This window comes from Cupressus sempervirens, chromosome 5 (genome assembly GCF_028749045.1).
Source record: "Cupressus sempervirens isolate cs-2001-9-10 chromosome 5, ASM2874904v1, whole genome shotgun sequence".
NCBI lineage: Eukaryota > Viridiplantae > Streptophyta > Pinopsida > Cupressales > Cupressaceae > Cupressus > Cupressus sempervirens.
In genome coordinates, this window is record NC_143122.1 from 139,028,547 (window position 1) to 139,053,822 (window position 25,276).

At 36.4% G+C, this 25,276-nt stretch overlaps 1 protein-coding gene across 1 annotated transcript in view; it reads right to left on the minus strand.

Moving 5' to 3' along the window:
- Positions 1–25,276, minus strand: part of LOC149554881 (putative phosphoribosylformylglycinamidine synthase, chloroplastic/mitochondrial) — a 308,229-nt gene that overhangs the window by 141,822 nt on the left and 141,131 nt on the right. The window contains exons 14-17 of the mRNA XM_089828894.1: positions 2,048–2,113; positions 1,835–1,924; positions 1,667–1,723; positions 1,486–1,539 (exon numbers count right to left, since the gene is read on the minus strand). Coding sequence (XP_089685020.1) covers positions 1,486–1,539; positions 1,667–1,723; positions 1,835–1,924; positions 2,048–2,113 — 267 coding nt within the window. The remainder of the gene's footprint in view (positions 1–1,485; positions 1,540–1,666; positions 1,724–1,834; positions 1,925–2,047; positions 2,114–25,276) is intronic.

Sequence of the window (25,276 nt, forward strand, 5' to 3'; positions counted from 1 at the left end):
AACCATCGCTTAAGAGCATGGGTTGGAATAAGGAGAAGCACGAAGCTGCAAAGATGGCACTTGGAGATTTTTGGTTCTATAACAACCTTCCATTTAATGCAGCAAGGTACTTGTTATTAATTTAATTTCTATTTTTTTATAGGTAATGGGCCAAAGTCGAGATTAATTATTATTATTATTTGTAAAGCTCAAGTAGACTCAAACCCAACACCTCCCTCATGAAAGGATCACAACTTACCATTGTGAAGTAGGCTATTGACTTATTTTAGTTCTTGTCTTTTTGCTTTTGCTTTCATGACTCAAGATTCGAGAATATGCCAAATTGATTATATTAATTTTTAAAGTTGAAAGTAAACTTCAAATACGGACTATGTATGACTTCATCACGAATCCATGCGAACAAGGGAGAATCCATCCTGAATCCACGCAGACCCGAGAGAATCTAGTGGGAATCCACATGAATCCCCAAGGACCTGCAAGACAAACTTGGAATAAGATCCGTGTGTGTGTGTGTGTGTGTGTGTGTGTAGAATCTAGTGGGAGTCCACATGAATCCCCAAGAACCTGCAAGACAAACTTGGAATAAATACACACAAATCCGTGTGTGTGTGAGTGTGCGCGCGCGCGCGTGCGTGCGTGCGTGCGTGTGTGTAGAATCTAGTGGGAGTCCACATGAATCCCCAAGGACCTGCAAGATAAACTTGGAATAAGTACACACAAATCCGTGTGTGTGTGTGTGTGTGTGTGTGTGGGTGTGTGTGCACACGCACGTGCAAATCCATACGAATCATAATGGGAAAAAAAATTACAAATCGGATGCTCGTACTTGAACCCGTCTTTGAATTTGAATTGGCAACTTAGGGCAAGTATCTATCAATCTAGGAAGATGTATTCTAGTCTTCCATGCTGATGTCTCAATGCTTTCTCCCTCTTTAATAGTGGCATTAATTGATGCTTTGGATTTTGCAATACATTCACATGTTCCCCAACATATGTGCATTGTAACAAGATAAATTGTGATAGTTTTCTTTCCAGCAATTTTCGTTTATATTAATAATTTGAACCATTCAACACAAAATCCATAAAGCCTGGATCTCCCACATTAATTATTCTTATGGTATCCGAATCATCATCCGGCGTGAAGAATTTAGCTATGTTTCTCACATACCATGTGTATGTTACCTATCTGAAGTGCAGATATTTATCAGAAATTTTTCATCCATGGATACTTAATTTTTGCTATTATATTTTTATTTCATTAGGCATTATGCACCTCTTAACCTTCTTTAACATTCTAAACCAATTACTGCCGCAATGCTTCATTGACAACTTCATATCATTTTCAAAGACAGAAAAATGGCTTCAGCAAAACAAGAATGCAAAGCAATTAGAAATTTAGATGAAGAGATGTAACAAGGAAAAATAGTACAGTGTAGATTTACAAGTATTCAAGAGAAATAACTAACACAGTGAATAATAGCTTACCATACTAGATGCTGCACCACCTCCCATGCCAATGCGGTATGCCGGACCACCAACCTATCCTCCAAAGAAGAAATTCCACTAAGTAGATAAAGCATGGATAGTGTAAAATGCACAGGAAATTTTATTTAAGTCAAAACAGATATTGCTAATTTCAAGCCAGCATTCAACTTTAGTGTCTAACCTTGACAACAAGCATGCCTATATCAGGCTCCCCTTTATTAATATGCCGGTGGTCAATCTGTCATATGTAAAATGCATATAAGAAATATTACAAATAATAAAAGAAGTGTGTTTAAAACAGATGCATAAGATGTTCATTGACGTTGAAATTCAACACAATAATTATAACCTGCCCAATTCCTGCACTGAACATTATGGGTTTAAGCCACTCTCGCCGTTCCCCATTTGGCAGTCTCATGCCAAATGTCCTTGTATAACCCTACAATATATATGTGTGTTTAGATGAGTTGCCTAAATCGCAATGAGAAGTTCTAAACATATCCAATTCCAGACATCAAATTAATTGTCATGACCAAATACATTAAGCTGAATAGGGAATAACCTGAATCAAGGGCTCCCCAAACTTGTTCCCATAGTCTGATGCACCATTGCTTGCCTCAATCAGGATCTGTGCAAGATATAAATATTATTCAACAGGACAATGGATTAAATAAATCTGCAGGCATTTCGACACTGAAAATGGAAGTTAAATTAGTCTAATGTTAAAATATAGCAATCCGCAGCAATAAAACAGCTCAAAGATTCTTCCAAGGAATTAATAATAAATAGCTTTACTGGCTTTGTCCTTGAAACTTCAAAAGTGATTTTCAGAGTAGTACATTTATTAAATGCATGTTGAAGACCAAGCATGTAAATGATTACATCTTATGCATATGACACATTTATATCATGTTTCCATTTCATCATGATCATTTTTTTAAATTTTAGGCAATAGAGCAAAATACCGTAAAACGGAATTGGTGGAAAAGCATTTTCCCACTACTTTACTTATTATTTCAATTATAAGACACATAAAAGCAATAGAATCCAATCGCACCACATAACTCTTTAAATGATAATCAATCTTAAAATGCCTGAAGGAAACACAAAGAACTATGACAATAATGACAACTCATGAAAAGAAACAGAAACGAGATCAAGTGAGAAGAATTAAATAGGATGTAATATTTGTAACAAACAACCAAAAACCAAGCAGTAGCAGTCATCTTGCTCTTCTTAAGAATATCATCCATTTTTTAAATCTCTTCCCATGTTTCTAAACTAGACCATTACAGAAAAGCTAATGATTTTGTTGTGTTGTAATTGTGGAATCGTGCAGAGCATAAGATACAGATAGAAGGACTCATGAGCAGGCCCTCAAAGTCATGCAGGCATGTGTGAAGCCCCAGTGGGTGGGTGGAACAATTCCGGCTGTTGTGGGCGCAGAGCCAGGGGTAGGGTAAAGAACTGGGAAAGGACCGTAGAGGGTAGTTAAAGAGGCAACTTCTGAATTCCAACTTTTCATTGTTTGGAGCTCATCCCACCCGAAGTAGAGCCCAATCGAAACAACCAGGGAAGGGTAGGAAGAGTTACTGATGTACGTACAGGATGCAGAAGCTGAGAGGGAGCAGATCAAGCAAGAAACGAAGAGGAAAATGAAATTGACTCCTCAGAAGTTGATTGCTAAGCTGTAAATGGATGGGGCTGAGGGCATTGTGAAGCAGGTAAAAGAGAAGAATAAGAGCAACACGGACATCCATGGTGGCACTTTCATTCCAAGTTTGTCGAAGGATGAAATGATGAGGAAGTGCCTCGAATGAGTGAGCCTTTATTACTTCTTTGGTTTTTTTAGTTTTGTTGGTGTCTTTGGTAGGCTCAATTTTGCAATATGAGCATAATAAGGTACTGCAGTAAGATTGCTAGATTCTGTAAATGTTATGTATTGATAAACAAATAGGAGGAAAGAACTTGTTACAGACTGTTATTTGGAAATCTGGTATTAAATGTAAGCCCAAGAGGAAAGTACGGGGTGCATATAGATTTGCAGAATTTTGGTTGAAAAGTACAGAGATATATGCCATTCAATGGCTCTTTATGTAAACCCTTTTAGAAGTTAATAAATAAATGAAAATTCATATTATCTCTGATCAAAAAAAAAGATTCAGGTAGAAAGGACAAGTCATTTCTTGTACCTTAGATTATATTGCATTTATTCTTATATATCAGTGATCCATTGCAAATACATTCCATAAACATACCAGTCGACAAGTAAGATTTATAAAATTAGTTGAGACAAATTTGGTCAATAATCTAAATCTTGTTTAGTGTTGAGGGAATTAAGTTTACATGTACCAAAAAAATAAATAGAAAAAGTCTCTCACAATTGCAGGTATGAGTAAATAGTCTCATAATCCGAAGATTACAAGTGTGGACATTACAATTGACACTTAGTGTTCTTCGGGGAATTAAAAAACTCAAAGACTAAATCACCTTTTTAACTCTCAATAGAACTGGGGAATAATAAATTGGAGACGGCCAAGAGATTGTTGGCCAAAGATTAGGATTCTATCATTGAATGCCATTTATCCTCCCCATCCTTTAAGCATATTCATGTGTCCCCAACCAAAGCTCTAATATGAAAGATGGCTGCTTCTGAAATGCTCATCAATGGTTAGCAAAGTGAAACTGCAGATTTTGCATCTTCAAATGAAGACTTCGTTGGTTTGGAGGATGCTGAAGGCACTGTAGAAAAGAGAACTATTACTCAATCCAAATCTATGGCAAAGAAAATAAGGTAGGGAAAAAGAGGTATAGAGGACACAAATCAATTTTGGCTCTTTTGGAGATTACTGGATATACCAAGTAATTTCCACAGCAATGAAGATACTCTTGTGGAATGTCATGGGTTGTACATGGTGAAGAATACTCCCCTTACTAACCCAAACACACATAACACAACAAAGAAGTAAACAGAAAATTGCTAGACCCGAATAATTGCAAGAACAAAAACACTTTCTTCCTGTTATATTCAATAAAATGGCATTAAAAGATTCAATAAAATAACATATTACAGTCACATGGGCCTTCTTATTACAATAATCTGCAAGACAAAGTCACAAACTACAGTTCTGAAACCCAGACTCGAAACCGTACTTCATCGATGCATATGTAGCACCAATAACTGTCTTAGAATGTACTAGAAAGTGAAACTTTCCTCTTTAGATGTCCCGTGGTTCATTAGTTCAATTTCCCACCTAGGTAATCTTTCTCTCTTCATTTTTGTATCAAAGCTTCAGTCTTGATGGCACAACTTAAAAAAGCAATAGCTTCCAACTTGGGCATACAATTGGCTTATATAATCAACTTGGGCATACAATTGGCTTATATAATATAGTCTCACTTATCAATCTGAAACTATGCTCTTTCATAGACCATGCAGTCTCACTACTCTGAAAACTAATTTTGCCACATGAACAACATCATTAGTCTTTCTATAAGGAATGACATGTGCCATCTTTGACAACCTGTTCACCACCAAAACTATGGAATCATGTCCTCTTTGAGTACTTCATAAACCAAGAACAATGTCCATACTAATATCCTCCCATGGCCTCTCGGGTATAAGTGATCGCTAATGTAACCTTGTATTATGCTTGGTTCCTTTTGCCATCTAACATATTCTACAACTTTGCACCAATTGATTAACATCTTGTTGCAACTGCGTACAATAAGAAACCTACTAACTTGAGAAATGTTTTTGTCATGACCGAAATGTCCAGTCGATCCTCCACTACGTTTCTCTTTAATTGGGTTCTCTCTCATGGAATTCTTTGGAATGTACAATTTTCCATCTTTCAATAAAATAACATCATGGATTATAAGATCCAGCCACCCAGTCCTGTGGAGACTCTACAGTAATAGGTTCTTTCCAAGCTCTCTAGGCTTCACCAAAATCTCTCAAGATACAAACTTTTGAGTTCAAGGAGCCCAACAACTTTGATTTGCAACTCTATCACTGTTGTGCATCAAAACAAAAGTATAACTTCGCAAAAACTCGGTCCATTGTAAATGTCTCTGATTCAACTTTATAAAACAAAGTTTTTAGGCAAAAGATAATGTCTCCACTTCCTCAATGTCTGAACTATAACATAAAACTCTTGATGAACTTCTTGCTAAAATAAGCAAAGGGTTTACTTTCCTGACTCAAAATAGATTCAGTGGCATTGCCATGGGTATCACAATCTACTTGAATACTTGAATACCTTATTAAAATTTGGAAGTGTCAAAACAAGGTTGTTATGTGAATTTTCTTTTCAACAAATCAAAACTCCTTATTGCTCCTGCAATCCATTTAAACTTGTTTATGTCCCCTCTCATTGCTTTAGTTAAGGGTCCACGTATACTACTGAATTTATTTATAGACTTGATGTAAAAGCTGGCCAAACCATGAAATGGTCTTACCTAAGTAGTACCCCTTGGAGTAGGCTATTCAAGGATAGTGTTTACAATCTTAGGTCCATTTTAAGACCATCTATTGAGACAAGAAAAGCTAGGTACACTTACTCCTTAAGCAACCTAGACTTCTTCAAGTTAATCAACATTTTTTCTTTCCTACGAATAAGCATTATATGCACCTCCAATGTCTTATTGAATATCAAAATATCATCCATGTAAACAATAACAAACTTACTCAAAAATTGTTTCAATACCTTGTTCATGAGCCATGGGATTGTGCTTGGCGCATTGGTTAGCCCAACGAGAATGACTAACCACTCATACAAGCTATTATTTGTCTTGAATGTCGTTTTCCATTGATCTCCTCTAATTCAAATTTGGTGATTGTTATCTCTTCAAATTGCACCCTAACCAGAGCCATAAAACTTGGTACTTTAAGGAAACATTGAAACACTCCTAAGATGTCAGTAACTTAGACTTTCAAGTGAATGTCCAGATAAGGCCAACTCCTAGCTAGCTATCACCTTAAAAACTATTGGTTCTATTCAAGGAAAAGAGAGAAGAAAAACTTAAATGAAAGTTGCTGAAATATAAAACTGAACCTTACTAAAACTTAAACAACAAAAACTAAGTGATTCACCAACTTAAGAAGGAGAATGAACAACTAAGGCTGATACTTGATTCAAATGTGGAGGAATTTAAATGTACAACTTCATAAAATAACCCATGCATAAATATTACACTAACAGGTCATCCATTACAATCTTCAAAAGAGGAGAGAAAAGTTTCACGAAATTGATAAATACAAATAGATATGACACAACTAGTAATCTGAAGTCTATTATTTGCAGAAAGGCATAAGACTTATAAGACAAAGGCTATAAGGAATAAATATAAACTTCACAACTTACTTAATCAATCACCTAACATGCACAAAACCTGAGACAAAAAGTAGGCTTTGTTAAGTTTTTAGCTTCAGTCAGATTGATTTGAATCATGAGATACATTGTTGATGGTAAATCATCATTTAGTCATATATATATATGTGTGTGTGTGTGTGGTTATTTATATTATGGTTGATATATTATTATTATCTTTAATTATGATTAACCATACAGACATGTCTCTTCCTCTCATATTTCTATGTCTTCAAATCTGCATTTGGAAAACATCAATATAATAGCAATGAAATTACATTTGCAGAAAACGATCCTAGTTAATTAACATGGTATCAAAGCAAGGCTGCAAATGCATGAAAAATGGTGTGGTCAAAGCCATTGTTGAAAAAAATGTATGAATGCACTGAATATATGCTTGAAGGCTTATATTATTCTAACTATATTGTTCACACAAACATGTTTGGGTCACTAATAGGAATTTCCGATAGTCTCCATGAGTGCAATGCTACTAGTTTGTTCACATTCGCTTGTAATGGAGTGGTGGTTCGATCCAAGAATCACTAAATTACTCCTACATTCATTCACATGGTCCAAGATTAGGTTGATCGCCAACGAGTGATGATTGTCCAATATGTCATGATCTTCAATAGCAAAGAGTACATGATGAATATATATTACAGTTGTGCGAAGAGTTCGTGACTATTACAAACTCCTGGCCTATTTATTTTGTTGGCGTAAAGTCAAATGGAAAGAATAATATAAATGATGGTTGAAAGGCAATCATTATTGGCTTAACCCTTGTTACAAGACATCGAAATCAGGAAGCAAAGGACAACATTCGATGATATGCCTACTAAAAATCATCGACACCTAACAAATCATTTCACGCAAGTTTATCAACATTATTGTTAATGCGATTAACCTTGAAATATATTTAAAGAAAACAAATTATGTCGACCATACCATACTGTAAATTCCTTCCACAATTGCAAACATCCATGAGAGGAAGAAGATACGTATCATACCAACAAGAAATAGATACGAAGGGCAATAGCCTCATGAATTCACCAACCAATATATGATCTTGGTGAAAGATGACACAATTACAAGACAGATAGCAAAAATATTATTGGATGGATTCAATAATGCCAATGGTATATATAGAATGCCCATTTCTAGCATCAACATGTAGAGGATGCATACATTCAACTTCCAACATAAATTGGTCGCAAATTCCATCCGGAGACGAGTACTTAACAAGGAGGTCACAATAGACGTAGACAAAGTCTAAGATAATTATAAATTTTGTAAACATTTATGTAAGCCTTGCAATTACAGGTGGAAGGTCGCGCGTTCAAATCTCGAGTGTGATTGATTAGAAGAGACATCGATTTAGATTTTGAGAAGATAACAATTACAAAAGGAAAACAAATTCTAATCAGCATTAACACCAGTATGATAGGAAGTATGAAGAGGAGCAAACGAAATAGGGAAAAATTAAAGGGTGTGGCAAATATATAGGAAAGCATTTCAATCACCATTGACCAAGCGGTCCTTGACTGATTAGAAGGGAACCACGTCTTTGCACATGGAAAGGTACTTGCACCAAACTCCAAGGCATCAATGAAGAACATAGAGAGGAAATCAAATATTTTGACAAGAAGAGGAGAAGATAAAGCAAAATAACAACTAATATAACATTGCACATATCACAGGAAGAAAACAATGGTTCCTATGAATTAGAAGCAAATATTGAGGACAATAACATTAGAGATTGAAAATGATAGTCACACACCCACCGTGCCTATTACCTTAGAAATTTGATGATCATTGTTAATGAATATAATAATTATTAATAAAGGCATGACAATATCTCTACTGACGTTTCTCATAGAGAGTGCGATAACAATCAAGGAAGACTAGAAGTTTAAATATCCATTTGGTAGATCCATTGTCATAAATAATCATGTCCATTGAATGGGGGAGAGATAAGAATGTAATGTCCCCATTATTAGGGTTAGTTTGGGACACTCAATACTTGCAAAATAATGGTTAGAATGACAACAATAACAAAACTAACTATATTATTCTACCCTCTAACTTAACCCCAATCTTAAGGACGTCTCCAGATCGAGGTTCCTAGCTCACAGCTACCTCACCATCTTCCTGGAAGCGCACCCCTTAAGATTCTTCTGGACGGGACATCCTCTATCCAAGGCCAATCAAATATGCATATGTTGACATTGTCATAATACTCTGGCACATGGAGATTATGTATTAGTTCTTGGCCATGGCAATCAAATGAAGATCTTAACATCTTACATACCCCATGCTTCGAGTCCCATTAATCTTCATGGTGTCAATCCAATGGACAAACACAATATTATCCATTTCTTATCTAGCCATTCATACAAGATTACTCATCTCCCACATTGGCACAATAGCCATTTATACAAGGATCTCACTTCCTGCACTAGCACTACGAGAATCCATCTTAATCATTCATATAGAGACAACCTCATACTCTACACTAACACCATGAAATTTTTAATCAATTGCTTCAAGCCATAAAAAATCATATTAATATCTTTTAATTTAACAATAAATTCTCAACAAACATTATACCAAATTATTAAATATTAATTCAAATAAATATATTTCAAATAAAATATGCAAATACAATAGACATACATATATATGTATATATATGTAATGTTCTCGACGGTTTCTGTCTTCCTGAAACAGTTTCAGATAAAGTTTGTATAGTTGCAAAGGGTCTTCGTACGGTTGCAAATAGTGTTTGTAGTTTTACAGTAGCAAGAATGTATGAACTGAAGGAGGTCGTATTGTGGCTGGGTGACAAGGTGACGTACGGTATTTGGTAGCAATGAAGGGTGGAGCGTACGGTGTTTTGAATGCATCCATATGGTGCAAGAAATTTAGTCATACGATTGGGAAGGGGAGATCTTAAGATGAGAGTGTAGAGACGTATGATTGGGGAGAAAGGTCATACGGTGCAGAGACAACCGTATGGAATACAATAGTGAGTTATGTGAAGGGTGCAGTGGAGGCAATCATGATGGGTAGTGTACAGTGAAAAGAATATTAAGGAAGGCATATGAATGGATGCCAAGATTGATAATTACCTTTAGCCTACCAGGTGAGATACACAACAAAGATTGAATATGCACAAAACATCAATTTGGTAACAAGTTGATATTATAGTTGCAAATAATAGTGGTGCTCCGATTTGCCAGATCTAAGCCATGCAATACAAACGGAATTGGGTGAGGGTAGAATCCAACCAAGACCGGAATAGCCAAGTAGGGAAGATCTTTCACTTCTGAAATGGTGAACAACAGAGAATCCCAACTGGAATCCGTAGTATAAGAAAATATAATCCAAATCGCATACCTACTACTACCTACATGCCGTGCTTAAATACCCTTCGGAGAAACTTCTCGACAGTTTACAAAAATAGCCAACGGCCAAACCTACAGAAATAATTAAATAAAAATGGGTCAAAGATATACTAAATCAATTGGCCCATTAACAAAGGTTTGATAAAAAAAAAATTTTAATGATAGGAACATTACAGTGCTTCCATCCCAAAATTTGCTTGTCCTCAAGCAAATGCAAATCTGATTCTTGAAAACCTTTTGTAATCAGCTTCTTTAGTTTCGAGTTAGCTACCAAGTAGATCTTATCGTCGTAGTAAATAATATCATCAATAACTTTGTAGCTTTCATCATGTATATAGCCATCCATCAACTGACATGCAAAATGGTTCCTGGAGTACTCAACCAATAGATGGGCCCATCAATTATCCAAAGAATGGGGCAACGTGTTGATTGTTATGTGTTTACTTGCAATGTCTGGGATCTTATCATGTTTTAAAATGGCCTCCATCTTCTTGATTGTGACTTCCCTCAATCCTTTATTTGACATTCCTCTTAGCAGCACCTTCTTGCCATCCGTCTTGAATGAAAAGTCCATCCTCTTGAAACTTTGGGTGTACTGGTCAAGGGTCTCCATCCACTGGATGCCCAATATGATATTAGTATCAACCAAATCTATAACAAATAAATCATCCGTCAAGGTATAGTTTCTCATGGAAATTTTTAGCCATCTGATCACATGAGTGCAAGGTAACAAGGTTCCTCCAGCAACCTTAACCTCAAATCCTCCATGCTCTACTGCATGCAAGCCCTTAATAGTGGTACATCAAACTCCATCACTCTTATGATCCATCCAAGCCTTTTGTCATTTAGATCTCTTCTTAACAGGAACTCCTTCTCACTAGGATGGGTCACAAAAATATGTACCTTATTACCTAAAATTAATGGCTTGAACTTTTTCAAGCTTCTTAACACAACAAGTACATGTTTTTTCACAGAGGTATACCTAGTTTCATAATCAGCTAAGACTAACTAAAGAAAGCTATTAAGTGTTCAAAATCCTCCTTATGCAAGTACATGTTTTTCCACAAAGGTATACCTAGTTTCATAATCAGCTAAGGATTGACTGAAGAAATCTATTGGTTGTTCAAAATTCTCATTATGCAAGTACATGTTTTTTCACAAAGGTATACCTAGTTTCATGATCAGCTAAGGATCGAATGAAGAAAGCTATTGGTTGTTAAAAATTCTCCTTATTATTTTGAACAAGCATAGCATATATGTTATTGATGCTTCCAAAAGCATACAATATGAAATCTCTTGAAAAGTCTGGAATCTAGATTAGCCAGCGTAAATGTTGTTGACAATGCCACTTTAATTGCTTAAAAGTTACCATTTCCTTCTTTGGTCCATTAGAAAACAATTTTTTTCTTCAGCATAGCAATTAGAGGTTGTTGCAAACTAGCAATATCGGGAATAAACCTTCTCAAGAAGTTTATTCTGCCTAAGAAACTCTGCAATCCCTTTTTATTGTTAGCCAATGGCAGCTCAAGAATGGCATTCATCCTCTCAGGATCAATAGTAATCCCTTCCTTGGATACAATATGCCCAAGGAATTTCCGTTCATGTATGATAAAAGCACTCTTCTTTGGATTGAGAGAGATGCCAAATTCCCTACATCTCTCAAACACTTCCCTTAAGTGTGACAAATGATCTGTTGTACAAATGGAATAAACTATTATATCATCGAGATATACCAATAGAAATTTATGATTCAAGCCCCAAAAAGCATGCCCCATTGGTTATTTTAAATGTAGCACCAGCATTAAACAAACCAAAAGGCATTCTCTTAAAAGCCAGTGTACCCATTTTGGTTGAAAAAGCTGTTTTAACCCGGTCATTTTCACTGACATGAACATGGTTGTAACCTGAAAAACCATCAAGGAGAGAAAACCTTTCCGAACCAGCAACCAATTGTGGTGTTTGTTCCAGGGAAGGTAGTGGGTGATGATCCTTTAAGGATGCTCGGTTAAGATCTCTAAAGTCTGCGCACAACCTAATCTTAAATATCATATTTCTCAAAACAACTAGGTTAGAAACCCAAGAGGTGTGTTTAATAGGAAAATTCATCCCTCCTACTAATTTGGTTAACTCCTTGATCATTAAGGGCTCTAGCCTTCAGTTTAAAGGTCATTGTTTCTACTTCACAGGTTTAGAAGTAGGTACCAATTCTCTCTTACCCACTTTTAGGAACCTTCCCTTAAAGATTTCCTACTCGTCATAATGATCCCCCTTGATCTGCATTCCAACTTTATTTTTCTTTAGCTGATCATCATCATTAAAAGTAGACTCCAAAGTGACCAATCTTTTGGGCAATTTATTCATTCTTAACTGTATAACCTGGTCACCATACTGTTGTTTAATTCTGTCCTAATTGGCTATAGCAAACTATTCCTCTTCAAGCAAAAAGGTTAAAATCTACTCATTACTTTTGAAAACTTGTGAGTTACCATTATTGTTTGGAACTAAAGGTCTGATAACAAGTTTGACATACCGTTGCCTTTTCCTTCCTAAGATCTCTTACAAGGTTGAATCGTGCACCATAGCAACCAATCTATCTGCATGCTTATTTTGAGTTCTAAGTATTGATACCAGATTGAAAGCATTAAAATCTTCAATAATATCCCAGATCCTGTTTCTGTAACATTTTAATGCATTATTTTTACCGACACTAAGACCCTTGATTTGGTTAACTATCAATTCACTATCTCCACAGACTTTTAGTTAGCTAATCCCTCGCTTTCTAGCCCATTCAAGCCCCTTAATTAGACCTTCATATTCTGCAATATTATTGGTACAAGCAAAATGGAATGCTGAAAAATAACTATCTCCTTGAGGTGAGACTAGCATGGCACCTCCACTAGCTCCATTTTTACTCCGGGAGCCATCAAAATACATATCCCACAACTCACATTGTTGATTGACCAGCTCTTCTTGGCTCTTTTCTGAATTACGAACTTCTGTACCAGCCTCATGAATCACATAATTACCCATGTTGCCTTAAATAACGAGTTCATTAGGGTTGTCAATGACATTTTCTGCCACCCATTCATGTAACAAAAAATTTGGAAAAGCCTTTTCACCTAGTTTTTGAGTCATAACAATTAAAAAGACGACATGCTTTCCAAGGTTGCACCAAAAATGTTCCAGTGTTCTCCATAAAAGTCATTATAACCTTTATTTCATTGCAAATCAGTAAGCATGTAAAACTGTCTGAGAAGAGGATTGGCAGAATTGTCAGAAAAAATTAGTGCACCGGCAAAGAGATTGTGGTTGTTAATGATAAGGGTGTTCATGCTGATTATTTTTTCTGTCAAACAGGGTTCTACCAGTGAATAAGATATGTGGCTAAGAAAGTTGTGACTATAAATTGTTAATTTCATAGTAACACGGAGACGCGTCCCCCCCCCCCCCCCCCATTTTTGCCCCACCTCTCGGAGACTTGGACGCACCGAGGACTTGGGGACTCTGTCCCTCCATCCCCAATGGCACCACCAGATTCCACCACCTCTACCAAGGATGGGGGACGTCCCGATGTTGACTATTTGCTGATTCGACTATTTATGTTCAATGTTAGATGTTCCAATTCCATCTAATGTTCAAGTATTTCCTCCTTTACATCTTTATATCTTATAAAGATATCTTTATATCCTTTACATCTTTACATCTTTTCATAACTAGCATTTAAAGTACCATATGTATATATACACCCCCTCCTATCCCCCGCCACCATTCCCCCACTGTCCCCACATTAAGGCCCCTTTGTCCCCCTGTCCCAGAAACTTGTCCCACTGTTCTGTCGTCCCCCCGTGTTTACCATACAAGGTAAACGGATACTTATCGCATGTAGTCTAGTAAGATATAACACAGAACAGATACTTTATTCATATATGCAATATGCACTCCAATGCTTACAATATGATTATGATGATCATGATCAGTAGTCCCTTCTGGACAGTGTACATATACTTTCCTAAAGGGGTGACTTAATTGTCATGCGCCCTTTTGGATACAATTCTATCCGTCAACTATAATATAGATTTTACCGACATCATCCCCCCCAAAAAGAAAAGTCGTCTCCAGACGATAATTACAAAATTTCCGAGACAGATTAACAAAATGGAATACATTAAATGTGACTAACTATAACAGGATAGATTTTTCCATCATATCACATTCACATTCCTCCCGTGCCTGCACTAAATTGGTCTCCAAAAACATGTTGCATCTATAGCCTCTGCTAACACAATACTATCTCCCTAACCAATCTGACCTTAATAGCCACCTATGCCGCCTTCTTTGCTTCCTAAGCCAAGTGTCGCTCTACTGCCTCCAACTGGATGGTTAGCTCCTCCTGAGCTCTATATGCATCCACCAAGACAGCCTCGAGTCCAACACCTACTCCAAGTGCCTCAAAGCGTAGCACCCTTCTCGAAAGGCTTGCTCCAGTGCTCTCTCCACCTCAAGTATACAGACACTCAGCAGCTCCAAGTCTTACACCCTGGTCCCACGACTGATAACTGGACCCACATAGAGGTCCATGGAACACACCACTTGTGATTTTCTTCCAGTCCGATACTCATTCTGCCAACCGCTTATGTTTTACTACCTTTTTATGTCTTTCCCTTCCCTTCGGTATCATACGTTATTCATTGTGAATTGTTTTGATTTGTCGTCATTTTTTTTAGAACTTTCCTACCATACTCTAGTATGCGCCCTGTTTCCTTGATTGTGTTGGTCGTACATTATTATTTTGTGCTTTGACTGGCTTCGTTTCTGCTTGCCGTATGGTACCCAATGTGAGATGCGCATGTCATACGATGTTCTTGTTGTTCTCTATGTACCTTCTTGTTGCATAGAGTCACTTCCTTCGGTCAACCTTCTTGATCGTACGGTGTATCTAGCAAATGTTCCCCTTCCAACTTACCGTGCTCCGCATTTCAACTGTATGGTGGTCTCTTTGACTACCCATCCTGCTTCCCTATTGTCGTACGGTCGTACGGTTCTTTGTATAATCTCCCCCTTTTATTTGTTCAATATTGATTTGTATTACTTGTACCGTATGGTACCAGCTCTGTCTCTCTTCTCCCTCCATACAGTATTACTTTTCTATGTTTGATCCGTATAGAACAAATGACATATGCCCTTATGGTACTACAGTATTTAATTTCTACCCATACATCTTTATCGTACGGTATGACTTTTACTCATGTCACTACTCTCCTATCAAGCCAATATGGGGTGTTTTCTTTATGGTGTTTGCTCTCTCTGTTATGTCTGTATAGTAGTACGATATCTTCTTATCTATGCAATGTGCATCAGATGTACCTTCAATACCGTACAGTGCTTCATCCACATGGTGTTTTACTTTCCTCTCCTTAGTAGTACGATATTCATAGGCCTCTCTTGCTCTCAACCTTCTCTCCTTAACTGTATGGTATTCTCTCCTTAGTAGTACAAGATGTTTTTACTTGATATCGTACAATATTGATTACTCTCCTGCCAAGTCATACAGTGGCCATATAACATCTCTTGCTCGCTATGATTGTGCAATTGCTCTATTATACTTTTTCCCTTTTGACTTCTTATTTTATTATTTATATTTACATATATACATCAATTATTTATTTATATATTGTTATTCTCTCTCTGAGTTGTTCATCTGTGGGGGCACGTTATTTCTTTCATGATAGATTTTCAACTTCGACCCATTCACTGCATCAGGCACTTCCTTCCTGTCGAGCTTCCATAATTTTATTGCTCCATCATAGTCAACTTCGCGGATTTGGTATGGCCTAACCCATTTCACTTTAAATTTCCCTGGTTTGATCTCATTGCACCCATTATACTTCAACACTAGTTGTCCTAGTTGAAATTTGTTCAACTTCAAGTGCTTGTCATGTTGTGCCTTATACCTGTTCTGTGTAACCTCTGTGGCCCATTGTGCCTATAGTCGTCGCTCACTAAGTTTATTTAAATTATACAATCTTTCCCTCAGGCTTTCCATATCTCCTAGCTTGTTTTTGATCGCGATCCTTAAACTTGGTACCATGACTTCTGTCGGCTGCCACTCCTTGCCATCAATAACTATATTCTTAATTCTAGGACCTTCACTCCATACTACTGAAGTTTTTATTAAGCCCTTCCTTTTCATTTCCTGTACAGATTGTATGATGTGTTTTCCTCGTTTCCGGCACCTTTCTACTAAATCCATGGTGCGGGATAACCTTTTCTTTACGCTCGGTCCGTTTACCGTGTACCGTACGATGGAATCTTTCCTTTTGTTGGGTTCGTATGGTATGTTCTTCCTCTTGTACTGGCCATAAGGTATTTTTTTCCCTCAGCTTCAATCATAACCTCCTTTCCTTCTTTCGCTTCTCTGTATTCCTTCGAACATTTATTTTCCTCTCCTTTATTGCCTTCATCGACCCTTAACATAACACAACTCGGAAAGATCTCGTAGTCTTCCATCTGCCAATGGAGTAGGTCGTTCACCGAGTGCAAGTCATCATCGTTAGACCCTCCTAGTCTCAATACTCCCTCTTCATCAAGTTCCATTCTCTTCTTCCCCTCGTCATCCCCTCCACCTTCGCCTTCGGAATCCAATGACGCTACATCCTCACCTATCATCTATGTGTGTAAGTTGATTACAAATCTTCGGCCTCCGCGTTCCATGGACAGGGTATTTCGTTTCCAATCATGTTTCACCTTCTCCAATAGCCAGCCCCATCTAAGGATGGCATCGTACCCTAAGGGCTTGATTTCGTGTTGATCGACAATGAGTGGTTGAAATGTAGGTGGCCACAACGTAGGTTGTCCCAACATTTTCCATACATCCTCTGGTAGTACGTTTACTGTTGATCCTCTGTCTACGATGTGTCTGTGAGTACGATTCTCGAGATACCCATCTCTACTACTATAGGATGTCTTCCCATAGTGTGTGCCAGTAGCATTGGGTCTGCTTCAATCGCTCCACTGCCATCCTTTCTTGTCTCTTCCGTTATTTTTGGGAGTGGTGTCATGTTCAATATCGTTGTTCGCAACTGAAGCATTGTAAGGTCATTTATTTCATAGGAACTTTCATTTGCATTACCTGCCTTATAATATTTTGTTCTACCAAGTTCCTCTTCGAGGTGCCAGCAATGTCTTTTTTTTGTAATTTTTTTGTTTCCATTTGCTTTTCCAACTTCGTTCGTGCTTGCTGCAACCTCTTCTTTTCTTCCTCTGCATATGGGTACATTGTCTTTTTTGCTTGTTCGCAAGTGATGGCTAGTATCTCCTCATCACATGCTTCAATGCTTAACAAGTTCACCCCTTGCTTAGGGCATTTTGAATCCTCGTGGTCTCCCGGACTGCACCATCTACATAATAGCTGTGGTGTTTCCTTCATGGTACAGTCTCTGGCAAAGTGCCCCCGAAGGTTGCACGCATGGCATTGTATCATCAGCTGTCCACCCTTGAGTCATATTGTATCCGACTTCGGCCTCCATTATTGTTGTTATTATTACTGCCTCCTCTACACCAGTTATTGTTTTGGTACCCTCCCGAGGTTGTCATTGTTTGTGTTTGTTTCTACTTCTACAGTGGACACTTCCTGCATCAGTAACACTTATTGGTGTCCATTTGTCTTCATATTGAACAATCAATCTTTTGTGGAAAGTCTCACAATCTAGAAAATATCGCAAAATTGTTTTTTCAAGCAAGAGCCCTTTGTGTGGCCCTTCTCCTTACAATCCATACACCACAATTCTCCTTTCACTGAGTCTGGATTCTTTTTCAGATTTTTTAATTCCATCATCTGTAACATATCATTTTGCAACGTTTGAACCTTCTTACTTGATTCTTTGTCGTTGCTGCTACTTTCAGAAGATGAATCATCTAAGTCTGACGATTTGTATTTCTTTTTGCTCGTTTTCTGCTCACTCTCCAGATCCATTGCCTGATCATACGCATCTATGTACAATGTTGGAGGTACAATTTTCATCTTTTTCTTTAGTGTCGATCGTAGCCCTTCAACAAACCATCTTTTCTTTAATCCGTCTGCTGGTTGGCTCTCCATCTTCCCCACCAACTCATTCAGCCTTCTTGCATACACACAGATTGTTTCATTCTTTCCCTGCTTCGTACTGTATATTTCTGCAACAATTTCATTATAGAAATTCCTTCCTAACTTCTGTCCATGTGCTTAATTCCTGCAGATCAGCCTCTGAAAACAAATCAATCACAACACCCCATAGGGTCGCCAGGAACTCTTAGACCAGTCATCCTGGCCTGTTATGACATTTGCCATCCATATTGTTTCGCATGTTTTGCAGTGTCCGATCAAATCTGTTGTCCCATCACCGGCGAACTTCAGCATTTTTTTCTTTGGTCTTGCCATTGCTACTTCCCTCTGATTCTATGGTACTTGTGTACCCACGTTGTTCTGAGAACCCACACTGTTATGAGTACCCGCGTTGTTCTGAGCACCCACGTTGTTCTGAGCACCCACACTGTTCTGCACAACTGCACTATTTTGGACAACCGCATTACCCAATGAGAAAAGATCTTCGTCAAGTGAAGTTCTTTGATTCTCTGCCTGTATCCATTCGTTGGGTGTATCAAGAAAGAAAAGTTCACTCCATGTTCATGCTCCTTCGGCACTTCAAGCCATGCAAGTTACTTCCCTTCCACTCGAATTCTCTACCCTTGGTGTATACAAGTTAAGGAACTTCTCCCTTGTCTCTTCCACCAAATTCAATCATTGTCGATTTTCTTCTAGCAATTCCTCGGCACTCCTTGGTCTGCTAGGTGAATGCACTCCCTCCGTCTGTGCTCCTTCACCCTTTCGGTATCCGTCAGTAAGCTTTCAAAGCTTCTGTCTGTGCTCTGCCTGTTCTACTAAAATTAATACTTCTTGTGTTGTGTGTATCTCATCCTTATCTTTTATCTTATTCCTATCTTTATTAAGCAAATTCGGCATTAATCTTCATAACACTTCCTTTGTTCCAAGTTCGATTGGTAACAGCGCCAAATGTTTACTGTAAAGGGTAAAAGGATACTTATCGCATGTACTATAGTAAGATATAACACAGAACAGATACTTTATTCACATAAGCAATATGCACTCAAATGCTTACAATATGATTATGATGATCATATGATCAATAGTCCCTTCCGAACAGTTACATGTACTTTCTCAAAGGGGTGACTCAACCGTCCCGTGCCCTTTCGAATCAATTTTACCCGTCGGCTACAATATAGATTTTACTGACAACACCCTGTCACCCAGAGTGTTGTAACTAAGGTTAATTTTGAACCAGAAAGGCGGAGAAACAAAATCTTAAACACAACAAATCTACAAGAACAAATGACACAGTGATTTATCCTGGGAAAGCCCTCCACTTGAGGATTAAAAACCAAGCCACACCAAAAATTTGATCCTTTATTGAAGCTCAAAACTTTGGAAACAATGTTCTCAAGCTGATCAAACTATAATAGAACCAATGCTTGTTAACTCTTAACAATCAAGTAGTATTTCATATGACAGTTCAATCAAAAACTCCTTAGAATATATAAAAAACATACTAGAGATTTATTCAGAATAAACAACACACATGCTATGAGGAACAATACAATCATCTATGCCACATCAAAAATCTCTAACCTAGACACTAAATGTGTAGAGTATCCATTACACACAATGAATTGACAGCAGTTATGACATGTTAGTGTTTGGTAGCTTCAATCAGATAAACCAATTTTAAGTATACATACATACATACATACATACATACATATATATATGAGATATGATTTATATATATATTATGAGGTATAAATTTATATATATCTAAAGTATTATTATGTGTGAAATTAATATAAGAATTTACTAATAAACGAATAGACATGACCCATGAAGGGACATGTCTTTTCTTGGCTTATACTCTTTATAAATTCAAGAGGTCGCTGCCATTGGAAAACACATACCTTACAGGCAGTGCCAATACAATTCCAGCAATCCTAACAACATCAACATGGTATCAAAGGAGCTACAAACACATGGGATTAGAGATTTTAGTAAATATCAGAGGAGACAGAGCTTATGATCGGTGCTCTTTGCAAGGCAAATAAGTTGGGTGAAGTTGTAGAGTTGTTTGAGAAGATGGAACCCATGTGAAAGATTCCATAATTTTCTTTTGTTTTTTTGTTTTTTGTTTTTTTGAAAAACACATTGATAATGAGATGTGGGGTTGCTAGCAATGTGAAGAATAGCCATGACCAATGTCATTATTCCATTAATGCATTTGTTGCTTCAACTATGAAGCTATTCAAGTCGTTGTCGGATATGATAAATGTGTATGGAGATAAGTTTCATTAAAGCATGATTGGTGGGAACTGAGTGGGAATGTTACATTATGAAGGGGAATTATAACCAATGTTTCATTCCCATTGTTTGGCAAATGCTTATATGGAGACATTTTCTAATTTGTTGCATATGGATGCTCATTGGAGTAACTTGTATCAATAATGTTTATGTGCAGATAAGTATTTATCATTGAGTACTACATTTATCTAATCATAGTAATCTCTCTCTTCATTGTATTTCTATATGAGCTATAAGAGTTAATTGTCTTGATATTTTCTAGGGATGCTCTTGTAGGAAAAAGCAGATTGATATTAAATTCAGAAGGAGTCTGACATTTCATTAGAGGCAACCTTGGAAAGAGAGGGAGCAAATAAAGGATATGGTCCAGTGGACTCTTTAAGATCTTGATCATATCTATTCAGAGGGAGTAAACCATGTCGAGATGGATTCTCTAATGATCTAGAAACTATAGCAATCAAAGGACTATGAATCATTTCGTGACTATTTTGGGCCCTGTGTACATCATGAGGAAGTGACGACTTCTAAATGATTATCACTTGTAATTGCCGAAGTTATTAGACAATGACGATCTTACAATAACTTAAACCATGATATACATTTTATGTAAATGTCCAAACAGATCATGATATATTATATCTTGTAAATCAACAACTAAGTGTTAGATGCCTTTCACTTGATAGTCTATGAGTTGTTTGAGGGTATTTGGTGAATATAATGTGTTGATATTCTACGGGCCATTACTTAGAGTATTTTGTGAATATCATATGTTGATATTCTGGAAGGCAATATTCATGATATCAAATGTGATATAAAAATGATGGAGATCTTTTGATCAAAGATATCCTTAAAATTGAGTAATTCTAAATATTACCAATAGTGTAATATCCATGTGTTTATCCTTCTAACTAATAGAGAGTGTTAATGTTAGCTTGATATAAATTTATATATACCTAAAGTATTATTATGTGAGAAATTAATATAATAATAATTCATGGAAATCTTATTTATAAATTTAATATATTATATATAATTAAAATTATTATTATATTAATTACCTAATAAGCGAATAGACATGTCCCATGAAGGGACAAGTCTCTTCTTGGCTTAAGCTCTTTATAAAGTCAAGTGGTTGTTGCCATTGGAAAACACATACCTTACAGGCAGTGCTAATACAATTGCAGCGATCCTAACAACATCAGCAAATGCCGCTTTGAATCCTTACAAGACACGAAGGTGTGTGGAACACATACACGCAAAATTATGAGTTGGGCAAGATCATCAGTTCAATTGGCTCCTATCGTGAATAAGAGAAACATGATAACAATAAATGATGATAAGAGAAAGCCATTTGTAACGTCCCTACTATTAGGGTTAGTTTGGGACAAGTAAACCTTGCAAAATAATGGTTAGAATCACAACAATAACGAAACTAACTATACTATTCTACCCTCTAATTCAACCCCAATCTTCAGTACATCTCTAGATCGAGCTTCCTAGCTCATAGCTACCTCATCGTCTTCCCGGGAGAGCACCCCTTAAGATTCTTCTTAGACGAGCATCCTCTATCCAAGGCCAATCACATATGTATATGTTGACATGATCAGAATATTTTGGCACATTGATTCTTGGCCATGGAGGACAATGGAGATCTTAATATCTCACATGCTCCATGCTTCAAGTCTCATTAATCTCCATAGTGTTAAACCCATGAGCTAACACAATATTATCCACAAGTACGATTCATTACTATAAATAAACATAATTAAACAAATATATTCCATAAACATACCTTTCTTACATTTTTCTTTTCTTGGTCCATGTGGCTCTATCCTTAGTCGCCCCTTCAATGAATTATTCCTTCTAGATTATCTCAACTCTATATTTACTTTCTAAAATTCTTCTTTTTCTAATATTAAGGAAAGGACAAAATATATGTTTTGTGTCTCTTCTTTGCCAAGACTTGCAACCTTTCATAATATAAATCCTTGCAAAGTCACAAAACTTTGTAGTTATAATCCTTTTCAAAAGTCACAACACTTCATAACTAAAATCCTATGGAAAAGTCTCAATATTTTATAATCACAATATTTTTTAAGAGTCGCAACTATTCATAATTATAACCCTTTCGAAAGTTCACGTCATTTCAATATCACTGACACCTTTTCAAAAAGTTACTTCCTTATTTTCTTCATATTACTTCCCTCTTCCATTTTTCCGTTTTGAACTCTCATCTTCTCCTCTTCTTTTTCCCCCTCTCTAAAATAAACTCTCCTCCCTTTTATATCTTGTTTTAAGGTGTCATATCTATTTGTTAAGAATTTCTTGAAGTTTCATTATATTTAGTTAATTTACATTATTCTATGTACTATTATTTATTTACTTACTTATTTGTGTTTATTATTATTTGTTATTAAATTCTATTTAGAAAGTTAACATGCTTTCTACAATATTGTCTCTTGTATTTACTTTTATTTCTTTATTTACTCATTGAAATTTTATTACTTTTTAATTATTTAAAATATCTTACTAAATGTTATTTCATTGATAATATAGATTAAATAGTAATTATTTCCTATTTTTATATTTTAGTATTAATTGTAATATAACTCTATTATCATTATTTATTTAATTACATTGTATAATCTAATTATTATAATTAAAATTATATCTTCAAATGGGGATATGACACCATTATCCGTGTGAACAATTGATCTAGCTAAGCTTAAAGCCTGAAAACTCTAGCATGCAATCTCCATTAAAACTAAACGATGATGGTTATGAAAAGAGTTGATTCATCTTCAGAATATGCAGTCTCTAAATCAATGGTCATCAATAGAATATACACCCACAATTGCAAATACGCTAGCAGCAATAAAACAATTGCACTAGACATATAATCACAAAGCAAAAAACCCTCAAAGTAGTAGCTGAGAAAGATAAAAGATAATTAATACAAGTGAACGAACAAAGGAAGGATAACAAAAATCAGCTAAGCATATCCATTCTGACCAAGCTTGAGAACAAAGTAAATAAGATGCCCATTGTGGTACGAATGATTCCTCCTGGTGCTATCAAAACATTAACACTCCCTCTTTGCAAAGGAGATATCATTTATATGTAAGAGTCTCTCAACATGACAAACACAACAGCTACACTCATATGTGTTAGTAACAAAACTTTATCACAGATTCTCTCAATGTGATAACATCATGGATTCACTCAAAATGATGTTTACCATGGCTTCTCCCATGTGTAACATAACACAAGCTCTCATCACGGAATCACTCAACGTAATGTTCTCATGGAATCTCTCAATACAACATTCAAGATGGTTAATGCCATGAATGGAAAGAGCAACAAGGGCTTTCACCTCGAATTTTTCTGTCACAAAGAAAAATGCATTACAAGGGCTTTCTAATCAAATTTTTTCGTCTCAGAGAAAAATGTGTTACAAGGGCTTTCACCTCACATTTCTCAATCTTACAGAAAAATACACTACAAGCTGAAATAAGAATCATAAAGCTGAGACTCTCTCTCAACAAGAGCATCATTCACAACAACACCAAACTTATCTTGAAAATAAGAAAACTTCTCTAGGAAGTCGCTTTGTAAGAATGTCAGTTGTTTGCTCTTTTGTGCAAATGTAATTGCGCTCAATTGCTTTCCTTTGAACCATATCTCTTAAATAATGATACATGATTTCCACATGCATGGTTCTATCATGAAAAATAGGATTAACTGAAAGCTTCATATAGTTTTGATTGTCACAAAGAATTACAGTTGGATCCAAAGGCTGCCCAGACAGTTGTGCAAGAAGCTTTCAATGCCATACAACTTGTCTTGTTGTCACACAAGCTGCAACATATTCAGCTTTTATTGTACTTTCAGCCACACATGTCAATTTCTGCTGCTCCTAGAAATCATACTTGAAGATAAGCTAAAATAGCAACCAGAAGTTCTCTTCTTGTTTAGCACACACCCTACCCTATCTGAATCAGAAAAACCTTGCAGGTACAAACCTTCAATAGAAGTATATTTAATACCATATCCCATTGTACCATGTAAAGATCTCAAAATGTGTTTGGCTGCAACAAATCTGTCTAGGCTCACCCATGAATTCACTAGGTGTCCTAACAACATAACATATATCAAGCCTTGTATTGGCAATATACATCAATGATCCAATAAATTGCTTATACAGAGTGAAATCAACTAAATCTGAACTGGCTGCAGCCTCATGTAACTTTTTCAGATTTTCTTCCATAGGAGTTGACAGAGACTTGCAATCTAAACATACCAAATCTTTTCAAAATGTCAATAATTTCCCTTTACTCAGGATAATCTCATTTGGTCTTTCCCACACTTCTAATCCAAGGAAGTAGTGCATAAGACCGAGACCTTTCATCTCGAATTCAAAAGCTAACTATTTCTTACATTTTCAGTAAGAAACAAATCGTTGACATAAAGAACTAAAATTAAATGCTTTGTCATCTATTACCTAAAATAAAGATTTGGATCTGCGTCATTTTTTAGGAAACCCAAGCTCAATAAATAATTATTAATTCTTTCATATCATGCATGCAGAGCTTATTTAAGTCCATACAAAGCCT